General features: G+C 28.1%; 2 protein-coding genes across 3 annotated transcripts in view; both read left to right on the forward strand.

Moving 5' to 3' along the window:
• The window catches only part of LOC128958409 (protein shank-like), a 40658-nt gene extending 29153 nt beyond the window's left edge, over positions 1-11505 (forward strand). For both annotated transcript variants that reach the window (XM_054304259.1, XM_054304258.1), the window contains exons 3-13: positions 34-289; positions 2175-2483; positions 2635-2786; positions 3680-3877; positions 5566-5712; positions 5811-7092; positions 7163-7758; positions 7983-8961; positions 9013-9621; positions 9745-10181; positions 10838-11505. In XM_054304259.1, coding sequence (XP_054160234.1) covers positions 34-289; positions 2175-2483; positions 2635-2786; positions 3680-3877; positions 5566-5712; positions 5811-7092; positions 7163-7758; positions 7983-8961; positions 9013-9621; positions 9745-10181; positions 10838-11503 — 5631 coding nt within the window. In that variant the 3' untranslated portion in view covers positions 11504-11505. The remainder of the gene's footprint in view (positions 1-33; positions 290-2174; positions 2484-2634; positions 2787-3679; positions 3878-5565; positions 5713-5810; positions 7093-7162; positions 7759-7982; positions 8962-9012; positions 9622-9744; positions 10182-10837) is intronic.
• A 6937-nt stretch (positions 11506-18442) lies between these two features.
• Positions 18443-20511, forward strand: LOC128957970 (alpha-N-acetylgalactosaminidase-like). Its single transcript, XM_054303784.1, has 8 exons — positions 18443-18473; positions 18684-19044; positions 19114-19277; positions 19383-19574; positions 19638-19661; positions 19779-19981; positions 20075-20182; positions 20294-20511. The coding sequence occupies exons 1-8, from the start codon at positions 18443-18445 to the stop codon at positions 20474-20476; spliced, it is 1266 nt and encodes a 421-aa protein (XP_054159759.1). The 3' UTR covers positions 20477-20511.
• Positions 20512-20534: the final 23 nt, after the last annotated feature.

A 20534-nucleotide genomic window follows, 5' to 3' on the forward strand; every position in this document is an offset into this window, starting at 1 on the left:
TTCATTTATTATAAATAATTTTAACTTTTATAGCAAACAGTGATAATAAGCAAATATGAGTCAATTTGGACATTAAAGAGAGGTCTCATTGAACGGTGCAATAACCTGAAGAACAATGACCTAAACTATGGTCTCTTCAGCACATCTTTTGGTCATTTCTTGGATGAAGAGCTCAATTTAAACGCATATTTCAGTGAAGCCATACAGAAGTGCTGTAATCGTATTAGACTTGAACTGCTCTACAAACAGAGGATCAAAGTCGGAGAAGTCATGAGTACATTGCCTGCAGGTATGGCCACAAATACAACACATTCCTTGTCTCTACCAATATATAAATTTATTGCCCAAACCCTACCCACTCATAGACCATTCCTTTAATATTGAAATATCTTTAATAATAATAATAATAATATTATTATTATTATAAAGATATAAACTTGGAGATAATTTATATTAAAATTACTGTAAAATCAAAAATATATATATATATAATATAGTATAATTATTTTTGAACACAAAATTGACGGCTTAAATAAATTTATGCATTAATTTGGGCACACAATACATTGTATTATAACAACAACTATGTATAAGACATTAAAAATAAAGATTATGATTAATAAGGGCTCAAACCATAATCTATTGAAATCTAAATTACATGACTATTATAAATTGAATCATCTAAAATAGCTTAACTATTATTATTATTATACCAATCATTATAAAAGTAATACCAGAAGTTTTATATTATTTTACAATATATTGTTTTAGTAATATTTTCTAATATATAAATTATATAACACTCTATAGATATAATTTATGGTCATTTAATGATTTATATACTGTTGTATACTTTATCGTTTATATTAAAGTTGTTATATTAACCTTTTATTCAATAGTACTTTATATAAATAAAAGTGAAAAATAATTTTGTTATGAATATCATTGAAGATATCTTATCGTTGATTATATCATAATATTATTTATTTATATTCCGGCAACACGTGTCTGAAATTTATTAAATAATGTAATTAAACAGTCAATTAAAAATTTTCTAATTATTTTGGTAAAGATTGAGATTAAAGTTAAAATATAATTTCATATTTTCAATGTATTTGGATATAGCTATTAGTTGCAGTTATAGTTTTATATACATTATTTTTAGGTAATATATAGAAATCTAGTTATATAGAAATCAAATTTTCTTAACATTTAATTTATTGCCAATAACTGTCACACATTTTAACATTATAATAGGCGTTATATTAATTGCCATAATTTTAGATAAGGATTACAGTTATACGAAAAGTCCATAAATGGATATTAATTTAAAGCTCTTTCCTCAATACAGTATCCGATTCATGTGTTACCTAAAATTAATGTTTAATTTACAATAAATATTATATAATATTGATTTGCAGATAAATTTATTTGTTAGTTAATGCATAGAGTATCCATATATATAATATAATATAATAATTATTATTTATAATAAATTATATAAATATTCGATCAATCATTAACTTACATTTACACATTTAACTTAAAGTATATTAAAAATATTATCTATTATTAATATAATATAATTATGAAATACTTTATTTCGGATTTTATTCAGAAAAATAGTATTTAAAAGATTTATTTTATATGAAACTGTTTACTGCAGTTTTAATGAATACTAATCATTATAACAACTGATGATTAAACTACTGATTTGATTAGATTTCATTAGTAGATATAAATTATCTGTAAATTCGTGACCAATATATCAATTGAATTTTTGGAAATTATATTTTCAACAAAATTTCTCTCTTATATATTTTTCAATTAATAAAATTACAATTAATTAGAGATTATTATATACGAGTAATTTTTTATTTATAAATGACTGTCAATTAGTAGCTCTACCGGTAACCGGTGGTGGGTCTCAATAGATGCAAACATTAATTATTATTACGGAACCGCATTAATGACTACATTTGATGTTTGCATTTAAAGTATTTAGTTTTTAGATTAAGTTTTTTTTTTGAAAAAAATCATTAGTAATCAAGTGTAACATTTTTATTTCTATACCTTATTTGTAATTTTCCAGTTTAAACTAAAAAAATATGATCAGTATTTATAGTTTAATGACTATAATTTTGTTTTGTTTTCACAATTTTTTGCCACCAAAGCAAACACAACCCGACGACGCCGTAAGCGGTCGCGTCTGATTCAGGCCGTGACCAACGGTAACATTGAAAAAGTGGCCAAAATTCTTATCAATTGTGATCCTAATTTTGTGGACGAAACCTCCGGTGACACTCCATTGAGTATAGCGGCGTCCAGTCAGTCAGCGTCTACCAGTGCCACACAACGTATTGTCGTAGCGCTGGTCAATGGGGGCTCACTCCTAGACTTCAGGACTAAGGATGGCCGGACAGCACTGCACTGTGCCGTTCAAAAGTCCAATTATGTAGCACTCAAAACATTGCTAGACTTAGGTATGTTATTTTCTAATGAGTTTTAAATATTTTAATAATTACTACTCTACTTATCTTATAAGTATAAATTTGTTTGCTTAATATATGCAAATATTTTTGTTTAATTATATGTTTGAAAAATACTAATTATATAATGAAAATTGATTGATAGGCGCGTCGCCCAACTATAAGGACGCTGCAGGTCTGACCCCATTGTGTTATACTATATTGAATGAGTCTAACCCTAAGCTGACCCAACTGTTACTTCATGAACACTCAATGATCGGAGTGGTTGACCACCACGGATGGCAAGAAGTACATCACGTAATGACATATTATTATTACTTAACATTTATATACTTTAAAAGTAATCATACAATCATACCGTAACATAACGTTTATATACAATTGCATACTATTTACTAATTATTGATTATAAATGCCAATCATTTTTCCACAACAATAACTACTATATAAATGGATTACATGTTATGCCTTTATTTTTTACAATTTATACATTATTGTGATATTACATGTATTTACTAATAGAAATAAAAAAAAAATTTCTTGGAATGTAATTATTATAAACACTTTTCCTACTATTATATTATACAGTATTATTACTTATCATAATTTAATTCACTTAAATTGTGTCTATTATTTATTTATCAAAATTGCAAAATTTTAATAGATTAATACAAATTTTAAATGCTTACTTTCTTAGCTCATTTAATTCATTAAATAAAATATTTTAAAAAATACTTTTTTAAATGAAAAAAATATGAGATATTATTACAAACATGAAATTAAATTGGAATATTTTTAATTAAGTTATTATATAATAACAATAAATATAAATCTTATACTCTTTTTATAACCCATTTAAAAAATCTTTTTATAAATTAAATAAAGCCATTAAATGCATTTCATTCATACATTACATGCATAAGTGTAACCCTAATCTGTCACAGAAGTGTTTTATCGTCTAATTTTTTTTAAATCTACGAAATAAGTGAAACTCAAAATTTGTTAATTTATTATATCAAACATTGACCACAGTTTTCCCTAAAAATTGTCATTTTTACTGAACAACATTATTAATTCTATATATTATATTATTTATACTTTAATTAAATAGTAAATAATAAATTACTAAATAGCACATAAGTTTTAGTATAATGAAATAAAACTATTTAATATTTTATTTTTACCAAAAGGCCTGTAAGTTAGGACTTGTGGCTCATTTGGAGCAACTTCTGTACTACGGGTGTGATATGAACTGTCGTATTGTTGGCAGCGGTAATACACCGCTTCACGTGTCGGCCATTAATGACCAAATAGACTGCGCCCGAGTGCTGCTCCTCAGGGGTTGTGATACCAAAATTGTCAATAATTCACATCAAAACGCATACCAGGTATATAACTATTGTTGTTAATCATTATAATTAATTTATTATTAATAGTATACATTATATCATAAAAATATTGTTTCGTAAATTATATCATATTTATATCATTAGATTTTCATTAAAAATAATACATGACTTATAAATAGTAAATCAGATTACTTTAATAAATAGTTGTATAGAGTTTAGAATTTTGTAGTATTTATTTATTTAATATTATTATCATTTAAAAAACTATTTTAATTAAATACAGTAAATATTTAAATTCCTATATTATTACTATATATAAAATCTACTGTTAAAATTAATTAACTTTATCTATTAATTTTAATTTATATTTAATAACTGTGCAACTAATATACATATATACAACTGTATTACTTAATCTATTATATTTAATATAAGTACTAAAGGATTTATAGTAAAATATTTTATTTAAAAATATATTAATTTTTATGAAAATACAATAAAATACAAAGTAATTTTAAATATATATTATTATTCAAGTTCTTTTTTGTTATTTATGTATATATTATATATTATGATTTTCTTATTATAATAGATACAGTAATACCAATACTATCACAAATTTTTAAAACAATGTGACTTTTTATCAAATGAATTAATACTGTATGAAATATTGTGTTAAGCGTTGTCTCAATATTGAGTGTTATTGTGATAAAAATTATCAAAATAATTATAAGAAACTAAAACGAAAAACTATTGACTTTTAATTCATTTGGCATTTAAATCAATAGTTTTTTATCTAAAAAATGTTCATTCTTTGGTTGAAAAGTTATTATTATTAGTTATAATTAACTACTGATTTAATTGTATTTTTCTCATTCTCTTTAAAAATTGTAATGCAATTCACAAAAATCCGTATTTTAAGTACTGTACAAATAAAATACCTACTCATCCATGAAATAAAAATATACAGTAGATATTCATTAGTTGATAAAGATATGAGAGTATATTTATTAATAAATAATGTAATAAACATTATAATAATTTAAAATTTAGTTAAACTACAGTATAGTATAGTGTATGTGTTTAAAAGTAATTTATATACCGGTTGTGTACGTTATGGCAATACTGTATTATTAGTCGTGTTTCTCACATACCATAAATCATTACAGAATTTTATTACCAAAAACTATAAGTGTTTGCATAAGTAAGTCATTTACTGTATTGTTATTCTCAACTCTAAATTTACAATAATATTCTCTATATTATTGTTATGTGTGTGGGATATAGTAGAGTCTAAATGATTAAAAATTAATGACACAAACATACAAATCATATTATATAATACGTTACTGTATATAGAAAATTGCAGTTTTTTGTAAATTGCTTTTTAACATATAATCCAATTCCTTATAGTGTATTCAATATTATATTTAAGAGAGAGAGAGAGAGAGAGAGAGAGAGAGAGTTCACTGAACATTGGCTAAAAAATAAATAAAAAATAATTTGAAAATATAGTTAACTTTTTAAAGTTATTTTTGAGCAAAGTTTTAGTTTTATGACATTAGACATTAGAATTATTTTATACTTACAAATGATTTGTAAATTATAATTTTTTAAAAATGCTTATTAGTTTAAAATATAATGTAATAAAATTTTAATATTCAATATAATAAAGATTTTTAAAATTGCTAAATATGTTATACTATTTAATGTAAATTAACGAATAGGTGGCTGTAATTGCTAACAACATGAGTTTGGCCGAACTCATAGCTAACCATAAGCCGGAAATGGTAGTTCCTTATCGGGATAAACCTAAATACAATCCGGCACGTCGTCCACCTCATAGTCAGGAACATACAGTCGGATCACAACACGTAAGCATTTATTTGGAAATACTTAAAAATTTTAGTATAAAATTATACTAATTATTAAAATATTGCTAAAATTATTGTATATTTATTTGTATTGATAGTCTCAACAAAGTGATCCATCAAAATATAAGTCCCAAATCAATGTTCCCAAAAGTGTACTCCAAGTTTCGGCTACATCTGGAGGTCAGTCTTTGTGTCCGTCGTCACCATCTCTGAGTCAGAGATCATACGCCACATCGACAACAACGACCACCACATCGTCGGGTGTGTGTTGTGAGGACGGCTCTCAATCTGATGGCGTCAACGAAGAAGAGATTGAAGTGGCAGAAGACGTGTCGGATAGTGAGTCTGAATCAGACGAGTCGAGTGTACGACCCGTACAGCTATTGCCCGGCATGACTGTAGTGGCCGTCATTGACTACAACTCCGGTGATCCAACACACCTACAGTTGCGGCGAAATGATATGATATTACTGTTGCCAAATTCATCGTCACCGCCAACAATAGCCAATCAGAAATTACTTTTGGGGCGCCGTTGTGTCGATGGGAAAGAAGGACTTTTTCCGGTCTGTTGTGTCGAGAAATTTAAGAGTAGAGTAGAGGGAAGACGTGACCAGAAATACTCGTCCACAACACTTCCCGCTCGCGGACGTAGCAGTCATAAGAACTATCTAAAAGACGGCAATACTGGTACTACCAGTTCAAGTCTAGGATTGTTTCACGAGCGCACTGTTACTCTACAGAAAGGCTCAAAAGGTTTTGGATTTGTATTAAGAGGAGCGAAGGCGACCTCACCTTTGCTTTTGGAACAAAACCAGTCATTAATTGGTTTGCAATACTTGGATGAGATAGAGACCGGAGCTGTAGCTGAAGCGGCCGGTCTTAAGAGAGGAGACTTCTTATTGGCTGTTAATGGCAATGATGTCCGCCATATGTCTCATGAAATGGTCGTTCAATTGATCCGTCAATGTGGAGATAGAGTGACAATGACTGTGGCAACACCTATACCTCAGCAAAAGACCAAACAATTTAAATCGATACTCAAGAAAGACACCGACAAAGCAGCAAAAAAACAAATACATAATCAAGTCATTGATGACCAACCCATGAGTGTCAGTATGACTGAAGACCAAAATGTCGACCCAAATCTGTTGTCCACATCATTGCCTCCATCTGAAGGTCGGTCGTTATACGCCAAGTCTATGACAATGCAAAAGTTCTCGACATTACCGCGCAATGTGGGAAACAATTGCAGCTCATCTACATCTAGCAGATCAACATCAAGAGGCAGAGCTCCACCCGCACCTCCAAAACGTGATCCCACCACTACTTTATCAATTGGTAGGGCTAGAGCTCGATCTCTATTAATACCAAATACTTCAGGTATTTTCTTATATTAAAAGATAGTATTTTTTTGTTTCATCTTATAATTTATATTTATCTTTAATTGTAGGACCAGGAGCTCAAAACAGAGGCGATACCACTGGAACTGGCAATGATTATGATTCGGAGGGCAGATCTACAAAAAGTTCATCGCCCACCACATCGATTGAGTCGATGATTGTTAACCAAAAAGCCGGGGCCACGAATGGCAACGCAAATGTGGCCAATAAAGTGGCATCAATTCGGGCGAGTCGTCAAACAAGAAGAATATCCAGTTATGAGTTGGAAGAGTTCTTCTCGCGTCAGACGGACGACAATGACGGACATATGAAGACATTTGAGTCAATGACAGCTTTGAAAAAGAAGAAGAATAAGACACAAAGTTTGCATAAAAATTTTAATTCAACGCCAGATATTCAAAAACAATTGGCGGAACAGTTAGCTCGCAATCAAATCATACAAATGAGTAATAGTGAAGAAGAACTCTTTAACAACACAGGTGTTTACGCACAGACAGTAGCGCTAAAGGGCGGCAAAATAATACCAGTTTCAGAAATTAGCACCAATTTTGATGACGATTCTGGCGCTCAGTCAAGGGCTCCACCGCCCACATACCCACCTCCACCGCCACCTCCACCACCAAATGGTCAAATGCAGACATCAGTTGTATGTATTCATAATTATTATATCAGTAGTTGTATAATAGTTTTTAGTAAAGTAAAAATTTGGCAGTATTTCAATAATATAAATAATTAGTTAATATTATGATATCTAAAAAATTATAAAATTAACTTAAGTTTTAGTTATATTATTAGTTTGACTTATTAAAAATGAATGATTTAAATGTTATATATTATAATTATTATAACATTGTTTTTTTTTGTTAAAAGATTAAACTAACTCTGGCTAAACACAGTCAAAGTGATTACGCAAACTATGAGACAGTCTCTCAAAACCAACAAATGTTGTCCAGCTTTAGGCCGGTTGTCAAACAAGATGATATCAAACCAAGTAATGATGATACTGTACAGCCTAAACCTCCAACCAAACCACTGAAAAATAAAGCACCTGCACCTCCACCAGGTGCTCAACCTATTGGCCCAATGAAATCCGTAAAACAACCAAATACTAGTTCGACCACAACATCAGTCTACACTAGACAAGACACGATTGAACAATTGGATGAAAAGCTATCACAACCACAAATACCTGATCCCGACTACTCAACAGATGAGGAACATGAAGTCAAACAAAATCGAGATATGAGTACCTTTAGAGCAAACAATCTAAAGGTTAGAACTAATGATAAAGTGGACAACCAATCAATAGCTACATCAGCCGGACAACGGGCGACACAAAGTTTTGCTGAAAAACTGCCAAAAAGTGCCATAAATTCGACGACAACGACAAATAAACCACAACTGGCTTTTGGCGATGAGTTGAAAGCTAAGACTGAAAAGATTATGTCAAAGTCAATGGCCGTTCAGTCAGTGAAAGAAGAGACAACACTTACAAAGTCATACACTTTGGACAGGAAAGGGTCCGAACCTAAGGAAAGTGATAACTCTAACAGTGATTCCAATAATATAAGTAAAGTTCGTAAAAATATTCGAGAATTTGAACGTCGGTCCAGTATTTGTGGCGAAACTGTTATACCATCGATGCAATCATCAATGACTACATCGATGACTACAACGATGACTACGACAATGACTACGGCTTCTCATCACAAAAGAGATATTGTCGACAACAGTAATGTTAATAATAATAATAATAACAATAATACTGTTAGTGACAACTCTGCAAATAATTCAATCCGTATGAGTAAATCATGTTTTGAAGTGGACTGTTGTGATAATAGCTCTTCCGGTAAGAAAATAAAGTCATTAAATGTCATATTTATGTTGTTTTTCATTACAGGTGTTTCATCGGACGTCGACGGAGAATATGGTGCTAAGCACGAGATAAAACTACAACAAATGGCCACAAATCAGCAGCAAATGAATAGACGAAACTCGCAAAACGTGTCCGAAAAGATAGCCGTACTGATGGCGGCCACAGCACAGGTTAGCCAAGTGGCGGCCGCTGCAGCCGCACAATCATCTATTGGTAGTAACGCCACATCAAGCACTTCCCATACAGCAACTCCACCGCCAGTCCCCAAATTAAGTCAAACGTTGAACAGCACCGGTACAACTGTTTCATCTGCTAGTGCTCATACTCGTCGTGCAACCAGCTGTAGTGATGACAGCCATAAAACAAAATCTAAAGTTTGGCCAAACACGGGTAGTCAGTCAGTGATGGGAACACTGCCAGCAACTACAAGCGCCGCAACTAATATTGTGCCAAATTTACAACAAAAAGCGGTTAAGTTTACCACAAATTATTCATCAAATTCTGAACCAAAATCTAATACCACAAGTGATAACTATTCATCAAATGTTGGACAACAACAACAGCTCACTACTAGATATGTAACCTCTCAGGCAAAGGGTGGACAACCTATTAGACTACAAATTGACTCTTTAGGTATTACTAATTAGTAATTAACTATAATAGCATACATTATAAGTTATAACTACTGTATACACAAAATATACAAACAAATTTGTGAGTTTATATTATATTTTACAAACCCTTAATTTGATTTAGGTTTGGCAGCGGTTAATGAAGTGGACGTATTGGCAGAATTAGTTCCGCCGCCACCGGAATTTGCAGCCCCACCTCCCGGCCATTCGTCCGCTAATAAGACTACAGCCGTTGGCGACCAAATACGACAACCAATAAGCAATCAACAAGTGTTAACTCGACAGCAACAACAACAACTGCAACAATTAAGACAACAACAGTTACTTCAACAACAACGTCGAGTCCAACAGCCGCCACCCATACCAGCACATCCACCACCCGCTACGTTACCACATCAACAACATATACATCAGCAACACTTGATGACTACAAATAAGGAACAAATTAGAATTATATCGCCGACACCGCACCAAATGATTACCAGCACCGGTACACTTCATCACTCGCACCCCTCACAGCCACCAACTGCTGCCCAACACTATCAGCGTTTCCATCAACAGGTAATCCCTGAATTTCTTGAATTGGAGGACAACATTGCAATTGATTATCCGGATTATGATTATAGTTAATGCAATAATGTTGAAAAATAATATTTATTTTATTAATCATCATTTTTAAATATTTTTCATGCATTTTGAAAACATTATATTTGTTTTGAAAAAATTATTTATTATCGAAATATTAATATAGATTAGCAATATATAAATAATGATGCTTAGTATTGATCAAATTTTAAATTTTTAGGTGTCTATTAGTTTAATCTATTAACTAATTTAATTCATTATCTGTATTTTATTGTTTGTTTTATTATTTTTTGTTTAAAATATTATTTCATTGTTTTCATATCATTTATATATACAATTATTGTATTCACCAATTAAATTTGCATGATTTGTATATAATTATTTAATTTTATTTTGCATTACATTATATTTAAATAAAATGACTAATTTTGTTTGATTTTTTGTTGCTTTTAATTTGATTATTGATATTTGTTATTTATTTTATTATTTGAATATTACTGTATTTGTGTAAATTAATATTTGTTATGATAATCCATATCTATAATTATATACATAATTAATAATTAATTCTAAATGTTTAACTAAAATAAGAGTAAGTGTTATATTAATTTAATTTAAAACAAACAATTTAGGCACTGGAAGGAAGATCAGCCAATGCTAGCACATCCAGTTCAGCCCCGACATCACATTCAGAGTTTACCGATTTATTGGCGCGTCAGAGAGCAGCCCACATGAGGTCACACCAACAGCACATCGATCAACAAATATCAGCCTCCATGCGGTTGGGGGTTAATCCCAATGCAAGTCATGGACTGGCCTCTCACCAACAGTTTTCAACACTTCAAAGACATTCCAGTGGTTCACATACCTGTCCTCAAGGACTTACAAGTGCACAGGTATCTCAAGCTCAACAATTTGCTACACTTACGCGGCACCAGTCATCCACACAACAGCAACAACAGCGTCATAACTATTGCGATTACACTCGTCTAACTGTCCAAAATCGACTAATGCGACACATGAATACTAGTCCACAAACCGTTATGAGCGGTAACGGACTGACACAGGCGCCGGCATATGTAGTCCTACCAGTGGTCGACTGGAGCTGCGATGATGTGCACGAATGGCTAAAAGCAATTGGTATGAGTGAACACATACCTAAATTACAGCACTTTAATGGACCCAAATTGATGAGACTCGACAACAATGGTCTTCTCGGACAAGGCATACGACAACAACAACACCGCATCTATTTGTTAGAGAAACTCAAACAACAAATACTCAAAAATCATCACTAATTCTCACTAATCATTATTACAAATAATTTCTTATTTCTTAATATAAATGTTTTTACATTTTTTAATTCATTAGTAATCATCAAGTTTTTTAATAAAATTTTTATCACTAATTTATATTATAAAGTAAACTAATTAAAGTGGACAAATATTTAATTTAATTTTGCATAATTGTTTAATTTGTTACATTAAAATGTTTTGTTAATATAGAGCACAATTTTTGCATAGTTGTAATTTGTTTTGACCTTGATTATTTATTTTTTTTGAAAATATCACAATATTTATGAATATTTAACAATTGGTGACAAATGACAATTTGCTCATTATTTTTAATTTATTTTATAATTAAAATAACATGAGATATGCAATAAAATTTATAAAGTAATTTATACAAAAATAAGTAAATAAACAAAATTTTGTAATTTTTTAATTCATTAATTTAAAATATTTTTATCAAATAATGTATTAAAATTGAAGCATGTCTCATGTTTATTACTTTTTTAGTATTTTTTGTTCAATTTGTGTTTACATATTTTATATTAATATACAGTACATTATAGTTTTTTTTAAGTATTAATCAATAATTGTTAAAATAATTTATCCCTGATAATTGAAAAAAATTCCACATTAATGTGTTCATTAATAATTTATCAAGTTTTAGTAATTTGTTTTTAATAATTTAATACAATTTTATATTTATTTGTAGAATCATATTTTAAGGATATAATTGTTTGTAATTTCCATAATATTCATATATTTAATTGATAATATCTAAGATATAAAGATCAATTTGTAAACCGAGTGTGTAATAACAGTGTAAATGCTTTAAATTATTGGATTGACCCATATATTGAAATGTTGTAAATTGTTTTAGTTATTTACATTAATTAATATTTAAAATAAAAATATGAAACAAAACATATATTATATGATATCATTTTATTTATAATTACTTTTCAAAAAAATTACAGTCAAATCTAATGAAAAATATAATTTAAATTAAAAAATATGTTTAAGATTTTAACTAATTTTAAGATAAATTTATATTTCATTTATAGCCATTCATTAATAAAATTAGAGTCCATATTATATCTGAGTCCGCCATCAACTATCAGATTATGTCCAGTAATATATTGGGCATCAGTTGATGACAGGAATACAACTGCTTTTGCTATATCTATAGATTCTCCGACTCTACCGAGTGGTGCATATTTGGCTGTCTTGTTGACGATGGCCTCGATTTTGTGCGGTTCGTAAGCCTCGGGACGGGAGTTGATTATACCGGGACTATAATTATCACATGTTTAATAATAATTAGTATAATAGAGTTATATTTATTATATTAAATTTTTAAATACCTAATTGAATTAACACGAATACCATGAGGTGCTAACTCCAGTGCCAAAACCTGTGTCATTACACTTAGCGATGCTTTAGATATTTGATAACCCAATTGTAAAATTTGCTGAAATAAAACAAAATCAAATTAGATATTTAAACTATAAATATATTTAAAATATTATTAATTACAGGTCTATCCATTTGGACTGTTGTTATTTGAACAATATTGCCTTTAGTTTTAATCAAATGTGGTGCCGATAGTCGAGCCAATTGTATGTTACCATTGATGTCTAATTTTTCATAAAGATTAAGTGAATCCATAAACTTTGGTTGCAATACACTCATAATATCGTAATGTCCGGCATCGTTAACTAACACATCTAATCCACCAAATTGTTTGATTGTCTGGTTTACCAAATTTTCCAATTCTTCCGGTTTGGTTAGATCTGCCACCACTTCCAATGGCTATATATATATAATGATTGGTAATAAGTATTAATAACATATTGTAATAATTAAATAATTTCTAATTCATTATTTACAATACCTTAATCTTTTTGGGTGACAGTGCCTGTACTTGTTGAGCAGTTTTGTGAATTTCAGCAACTTTTCTACCGGTAATCACTACATTGGCTCCCAGAGCTGAGTATAATTTGACAATTTGAGCACCGATACCATTTGATGAACCGGTTACCAAAACTGTCTTTCCATCAAAATTACGGGATTCACGAACTTCTTGATAAATATCATTATCTTCGAAGTCTTCAAATGTCTGAGTCTTTGTCAACACTATTAATGATATTAAAATTACTGACAGTTTAACTAAAATTGTCATTTTTATAATTTTGTTATTTTATAAATAAATTATAATAATTTTTTATTGATTTTACTAATAAAAATCTTTCTTTAAATACTTTTTTAAAGAGATCTTTTTATGTATTGTTTAAACTTTAAACTGTTTACTGATTAGATTAATGCTATTAAATAATGTGCTAACAAATAGATTTTGTATTATTTATTTAATAGATGAACAATTGGATGATATTGTGTAATAACTGTTATGTACTGTTAAATAGCTTTTATTGATTAGCGCACTAATTATGGCAAAATATTGTTATACACTTTTATCAACTATAATCTATAAATAATATTGTGTCAAGATCGTTTAGAATAATTCATAATTTTATTCAATATATCGTTAACGGTATTATGTATTGTAATGTTATTTTTTCAATTTGTATTAAATTTTAATATTTTATAATATTTTGACAAAAGTTAATGTGATTATTAAATCAATAGTAATTATGTGTTATGAAAATTATTTTACATAAAACTACACATATTTTTCTTATGGCATTTATCATACTTAATAGGAATACATAAATTAAAGTTATTCAGAAATTACTTTAATATATTTTTAGATTTTGAAGTATTTAATTTTTTAAACTTGCTTTATATAAGTTTATGCTTTATTTTTGTAGCGATTTTCAATGATCAAAATTACCGAAAATAGTTTGATAAAACAATTACTGTAGTTATTGTAATTTGAAATTAATAATATAAAATAATTTAATAATTTTGAAAACAAAAACAAATAATTGATTAGAATTTTAGAAAGTTTATTGTCAAAAATTTTTATTGGTAATATTGTATTTTTATTAATAATAATTATTAAAAATAATGTTACAAAAATATTAAACTGTTTTATTTAGAACTTTATTTATTTATATTTATGTTGATATAATCATTGGGACAAAAAGACTATATATTATATAATATATAATCTATTAAATTAACATATATTTTAGTAAATAATATATAAATAAACTTCACAACCCTTAACACTGTTGACAATATATCATATTTATATAATTAACCCCATATTGAGACAACACTTAAGACATTGTCTTACTGTAGATATTTACATTTATAGTGTACATATTATATGTAAATATAAATAAATTAACCTGTTTGATTTATTTATGTTTTTGAGTATTAAAAATTTATTATTTTATGCATTATTATAATTTCAGTTAACTTTAATGGTGTAAATTGTAGATATAATTAATAAAATAAATATCACCAGATTTATTATAGTTAGATAATATAAGAAATTTCTAGAATATAATATAATAATAGTATTGAATTGCATTTCTAATATTCAATAAAAAATAATTTGTGAATTATTTGTACAGTAATTTAAGTTAATATATCTGATTAATTTATATACTGTATAATATTTTATTCTTAGGTAACAATTGACAAAAAAATATTTAAAAATTGATTAAAAATAACTTTTAATATTAAAAATGTATTTTAAAATTGTTAAAATATAAATAAATTATAAAATTAGTAATGATTACAATTTCCTTTATTTGTTTGTTCCTAACCGACAATCATTTACGACAGTTGGCCATAAACTGGGCCACAATTTATACCTTTATAGAGCTATTTCATTGTCTATTGTCGCGGGAGAAATCATCAGAAAGTACAGGGATATAGGGATAATATAAGAGATAAACTTACCGATAACTGCCTAATGTCGGGATTATCAGTCGCTTATGTATCTCAATACAAAATAACTAGTTTTTAGAGAGAGAGAGAGAGAGAGAGAGAGAGAGAGAGAGAGAGAGAGTTTGGGACAGAGCATTGATTCATGTTTTAAATTTTTGAAGTTAAATATCTAATTACTAAAATAAGTAAATATCATATTCAATATTTCCATAGATTTCTATCTTTCTATTCATTTTGTATTGAGATATATAAGCGACTGATAATCCCGACATTTGGCAGTTATCGATAATTTTGTCTCTTTTTTATTATCCATATTTCGCTGTACCTTATGATGACAATACAATACTTCCGCGACAATAGAGAACAATAACGAAATAACGCTATAAAACTATAAATTGTGGCCCAGTTTGTGGACAACTGTCGTAAATGATTGCCGGTTAGACAATAAACAAATAGAGGAAATTGTAATCATTACTAATATTTTTTAATTTATTTTGATTCCTGTAACTAAACCGTTATAAATAAATAAATTATATTTTTTATATAAAACAATAATAGGACGACTTTGTGGTCACTTTACAATTATCACTATTTTTATGTTTACCGATGGGTCGGAAATAATAATATAAAGAACATAAGTATTTAGAGCACGTGATGAACGATATACCGAACCATAGGTTGAAAAGGCTGGCCACGTAACACACGTACTCAATAAACTGTAGGCGCGGACAGTGAGTATAGTGCACATTCATACCGGTCGGTAACAGTAATGATAGTTCAAAAAATTGGTTATTTTTGGCACCTTTTTTGTCACCAAAATTTAACCATTTTTCCACTATTTTGATGTCAAAGTACTCCATATAACAGTTGGGACGTCGACTGCAATTTGCCGCACAATAGTCTGACATCTGTTTGTCTAAAGTTTTTTGTTTCAGACTTTGTGTATAATCAGCCGTAAAATATATATCTTCGTCGACCTCTTCGGGCACCGGAAGGTATGGATGCCAGCCTGAGAAGTGTCGCTTAAAGTAATGAGTTTTACATTTAATAATACAATCGGTGTGAGACTTATGTCCCATTTTAGTGTAATTCAAACAATTTGTTTCATAGGGCGCCGGTAGCAGTTGGGTACTGGTCTTAGTATATGTTAATGAATACCCTGTCGTTAATTAATTTATTGTTAATTACTTAATTAGTTAGTATTTTCAATCATAAAATAATTACATGACTAATATTTATGAATTATTACCAGAATATCTACGATTATAGATCTGAAGATCATTGATCTGTCCGCCAAAGTATCCGGAATAAGGTGTGCGACGAGAGTGAAGAAACACATAAAGAGATTTCATGTATCGGTTGTTTAAAAACAATCGCAATAATGTAAACCCATTATCACTGACTGTTATGTCGTGATCAATGCGATAGTTGTCATCACTTTGACCGTCCAATTGAGACATTATTGTAAAACATTTGTAATCAATATTAATGTATTGTTTTACATGCGATACATTCCAACAGTTTATATATTCATTATTATAGTCATCATTTAGTCCTGAAATTCAATAATAAAAAAATTAGTCAATTGATATCATTTAAATATTTATTACCTATTGGTTTCATAACAAGACATGAGCTAATCAACTGTTCCGTATTAACGGTGGCATTCAATATCTGCTCCTTTAAAGGCAAACTATGCAAAAGTTTGGTTAGTGTCCAGTCGTCTCTTAACGAAACCGACAAATTGGAGAATCTCTTAATCAGGTATTCATTATCAATAGTTTGCGATACATTTGTACAGATAGTAAGCGCTGGTATATCAATAACTTGTTGTCTTCCCAAATGTACGTTAATATTAGTACGGTATTGAAAATATAAATAACTTATGTCTAGCACTTGATATACGCAACCAATTAATAAAATAATTAAAAATATTAATTTTAATAATGATAATTTAAAATAAGTTTCTTTCATATTGTTTATTAACATCAAAAACAATTCATTACAGTATTTATAAATAAATAATAACAACAAAAAAATATAATTAAAAAATAAGACAATTTTCAAAATATATTATATGTTCTCTAGAGTGCATACATATATGTAATGCAATCCAACTATTCTAGTATTAAATAAATAAAAACAATTTTTACAAATATTTATTTTATAAATAACAAAACTTTATGCAATAAGTGTGATCAGCACTTATTTCACACTAATTAAAAGTAAATGTGACTAATATTCTGTTAAATTATTTTAAGTAAAACTGTATTTAAGTTATAGGTTATAAAACAGAATATTCTGTAGAAATATTGCTAATGATTAAACTATTTTAGTTGTACATAATTTCTGTTTATTTTATATATATATAAAAGTAATTATATGATAATAAATCTTTTTAAAAAATCAACTTAACTTCTGTTTTAATAAATGTTGCGTTTCGTAAAAACTGTGAAAATAATTTTAGTTACTTTAAAACATTACAACTTTAATCACATTTGGCTGAAACTCAAGATAAATATTTTTTGTTTTTCTATATCACTAATACAAATCATATTATTTATATATAAACTTTCTTTTGTATTTTTCTCTTTGTAAAATGATACATATTTTAAGTTAGAAAATCTTAATTTAAAAATAGTTAAAAACATATATTTCAAATTTATTAAAAATATTTATATTTTAAAGAATATAAATTATGTATATTTAAAAATATAATTAACATATATAAATACAGTATTTGATGCATAATATATATTAATATAAAAATAATTTAATTTTTGATAAATTAGACTATTTATTCCTAACAAAAAATCATATACTTCACAACCTTTTTTTAGTTTTTATTATTTTACAATATATTAATTTAAAGTCTATAAAAAGATTATTTCTTACTTAAAATAAATAATTAAAATAGTTATGCTATATATAATTCATTATAATTAAAGCTATAAAGGTATATCAGGTATATCAATATTTTAGTAGTAAACAACTGATTAATATATACTTTACAATAACATCTAATAGCAATTAATATTAATATATTGTATGATATATTTTGTATTTATATAAAAATCAAAGTTCATAATGCATTTAGTGGATATAATTTATAATCCAGGTGTTAACTAAATGGGAAAGTCTAATAAAATACTATTATTAGATAACTTATCTTATATTACTTATGTGTATATATTAAACAAAAGTTTATACAGTATTTGAAAATACATAAAAATATTTTTTAATGTATTATAAAATATTATTATTTAAATTTTATTGCAACATAAATTAATTTATAAAATGAAATTAAAAATATTTCTATTTATTTTAGTAATCGTTTATACGGTTCACTCTCGTAATGATGGACTGGCCTTAACTCCTCCAATGGGTTGGTTATCATGGGTTCGGTTTGCCTGTGAGACTGACTGCAAAAAATATCCCAACTCTTGCATTAACGAAGAACTATATAAAGAACAGGCGGACAGACTGGTTAAGGATGGCTTCAAAGAGTTGGGATATGTTTACGTTAATATAGATGATTGTTGGAGTGAAAAGGAAAGGGATGTTCACCAGCGTCTGGTTCCCGATAAACACCGATTTCCAAGTGGTATGAAAGCACTGGCAGATTATATGCATTCGCAAGGATTAAAACTCGGCATCTATGGTGATGTTGGTCCTCAAACTTGCGCACAGTTTGTTAATTCATTTAATTTTTTAATAATTATTTTAACACATAAACTGATTTATTAAAATTATAAAAGTTATCCAGGACAAAACGATAAAAATGGTTCCAATTATTTCTCAATTGATGCCAAAACATTTGCTGAATGGGGTATCGATTCATTTAAGTTTGACGGTTGTAATGAAGATCCCAAACATTTTGATGATTTATATCCCAAAATGGGTAAAGCACTCAATGAATCGGGTTTGTCGTCAAACAATTTTGCTTATTATTTATTTTAATTTACATAAAAATTAAAATAACATTATAATGTAAATCTTATTAAATTATTTAATATTTAATAAAAAGGTCAGCCAATGGTATTTATATGCGAGTGGCCATTGTATCAATTGCACCACAAAATCACTCCTAATTATTCAGCCATTGAAAACACGTGTCATGTTTACCGAAATCACGGCGACGTTTCCGACGGTTGGAACAGTATTATCTCAATTATCAACTTTTATGGCGATAACAACGATCTCTTTATTAAATATAACGGTATTATAAATTTAAAATATTTTTAAAAATTACAATAAAAAATATTTTTAATTAACAAATTAGGTCCAGGACACTTTAATGATCCAGGTATGTATTTTATATGTTATTTTACATATATTGATACTTAAAGATTATTACTTAATATCTTAATTTATTTTTAAAATCATTTGTAATTAAAATCAAATTCAAATTATAAATTAATAGATATGTTAATCATCGGTGGTTTCGGACTGTCCTATGAACAGAGTCGGACTCAAATGGCAATGTGGGCCATGTTTTCGGCCCCTCTTTACATGTCTAATGATTTAAGAGCTCTAAAGCCTGAATTGCGACAAATTTTGCAAAACAAGGCCTTAATAGCTTTAAATCAGGACAAACACGCAATTATGGCTAAACGTGTATATACTGTATGTAATATTTTAACACATTTTAAACATATAACTTTGTTGTTTAATAATTGCAGTACCATATTATACAAATTAAATAATTTATTGTTTTAGGATAAAAATACTCAGATATGGGTGAAACAGGTTGAACCAAAAGTCAACAATCAGTGGTCATATGCTATTGTCTATCTAAGTACTAAAAGTATTGGTGACAGATATTATGTATGTATTTGTGATTTTTAACTAAGTTTAATAAATTATAAAATATATATTTTTCCTTTTTTCACAAACATATACTTTTTTAATATACAAATATTTATTTATATTTAATAGATATCACATAAAGTATCACAATTAATAACTGACACAAAAAACACAACTGAATATGTAGTCCACGATCTGTTTCTGGACGAAGGAAAGGAGATTTTAGGTACTCTTAGAGTAAGTGATAATCTGGAGCTCAAAGTGGCCATTGCTGGCGCCTGTCGTTTGGTTAAATTAGTGCCCAAATATTAATAAATTTTTTAATTAAATTACCTTTATATTATATACTGTCTATATTTTATTAATTTTA

Source organism: Oppia nitens, unplaced genomic scaffold (genome assembly GCF_028296485.1).
Source record: "Oppia nitens isolate AA-2021 unplaced genomic scaffold, nextdenovo-longstitch-racon4-pilon3 scaffold3_pilon_pilon_pilon, whole genome shotgun sequence".
Lineage (NCBI taxonomy): Eukaryota > Metazoa > Arthropoda > Arachnida > Sarcoptiformes > Oppiidae > Oppia > Oppia nitens.

What these genes read in the sequence shown, in the direction of transcription:
- LOC128957970 (XM_054303784.1), top strand. Translation starts at nt 18,443, where the DNA reads ATGCATTTAGTGGATATAATTTATAATCCAG. An exon ending in TCTCTTTATTAAATATAACG is followed by an intron (nt 19,575 to 19,637) that starts GTATTATAAATT and finishes TTAACAAATTAG; the next exon opens with GTCCAGGACACTTTAATGAT. An exon ending in AGGACACTTTAATGATCCAG is followed by an intron (nt 19,662 to 19,778) that starts GTATGTATTTTA and finishes ATAAATTAATAG; the next exon opens with ATATGTTAATCATCGGTGGT.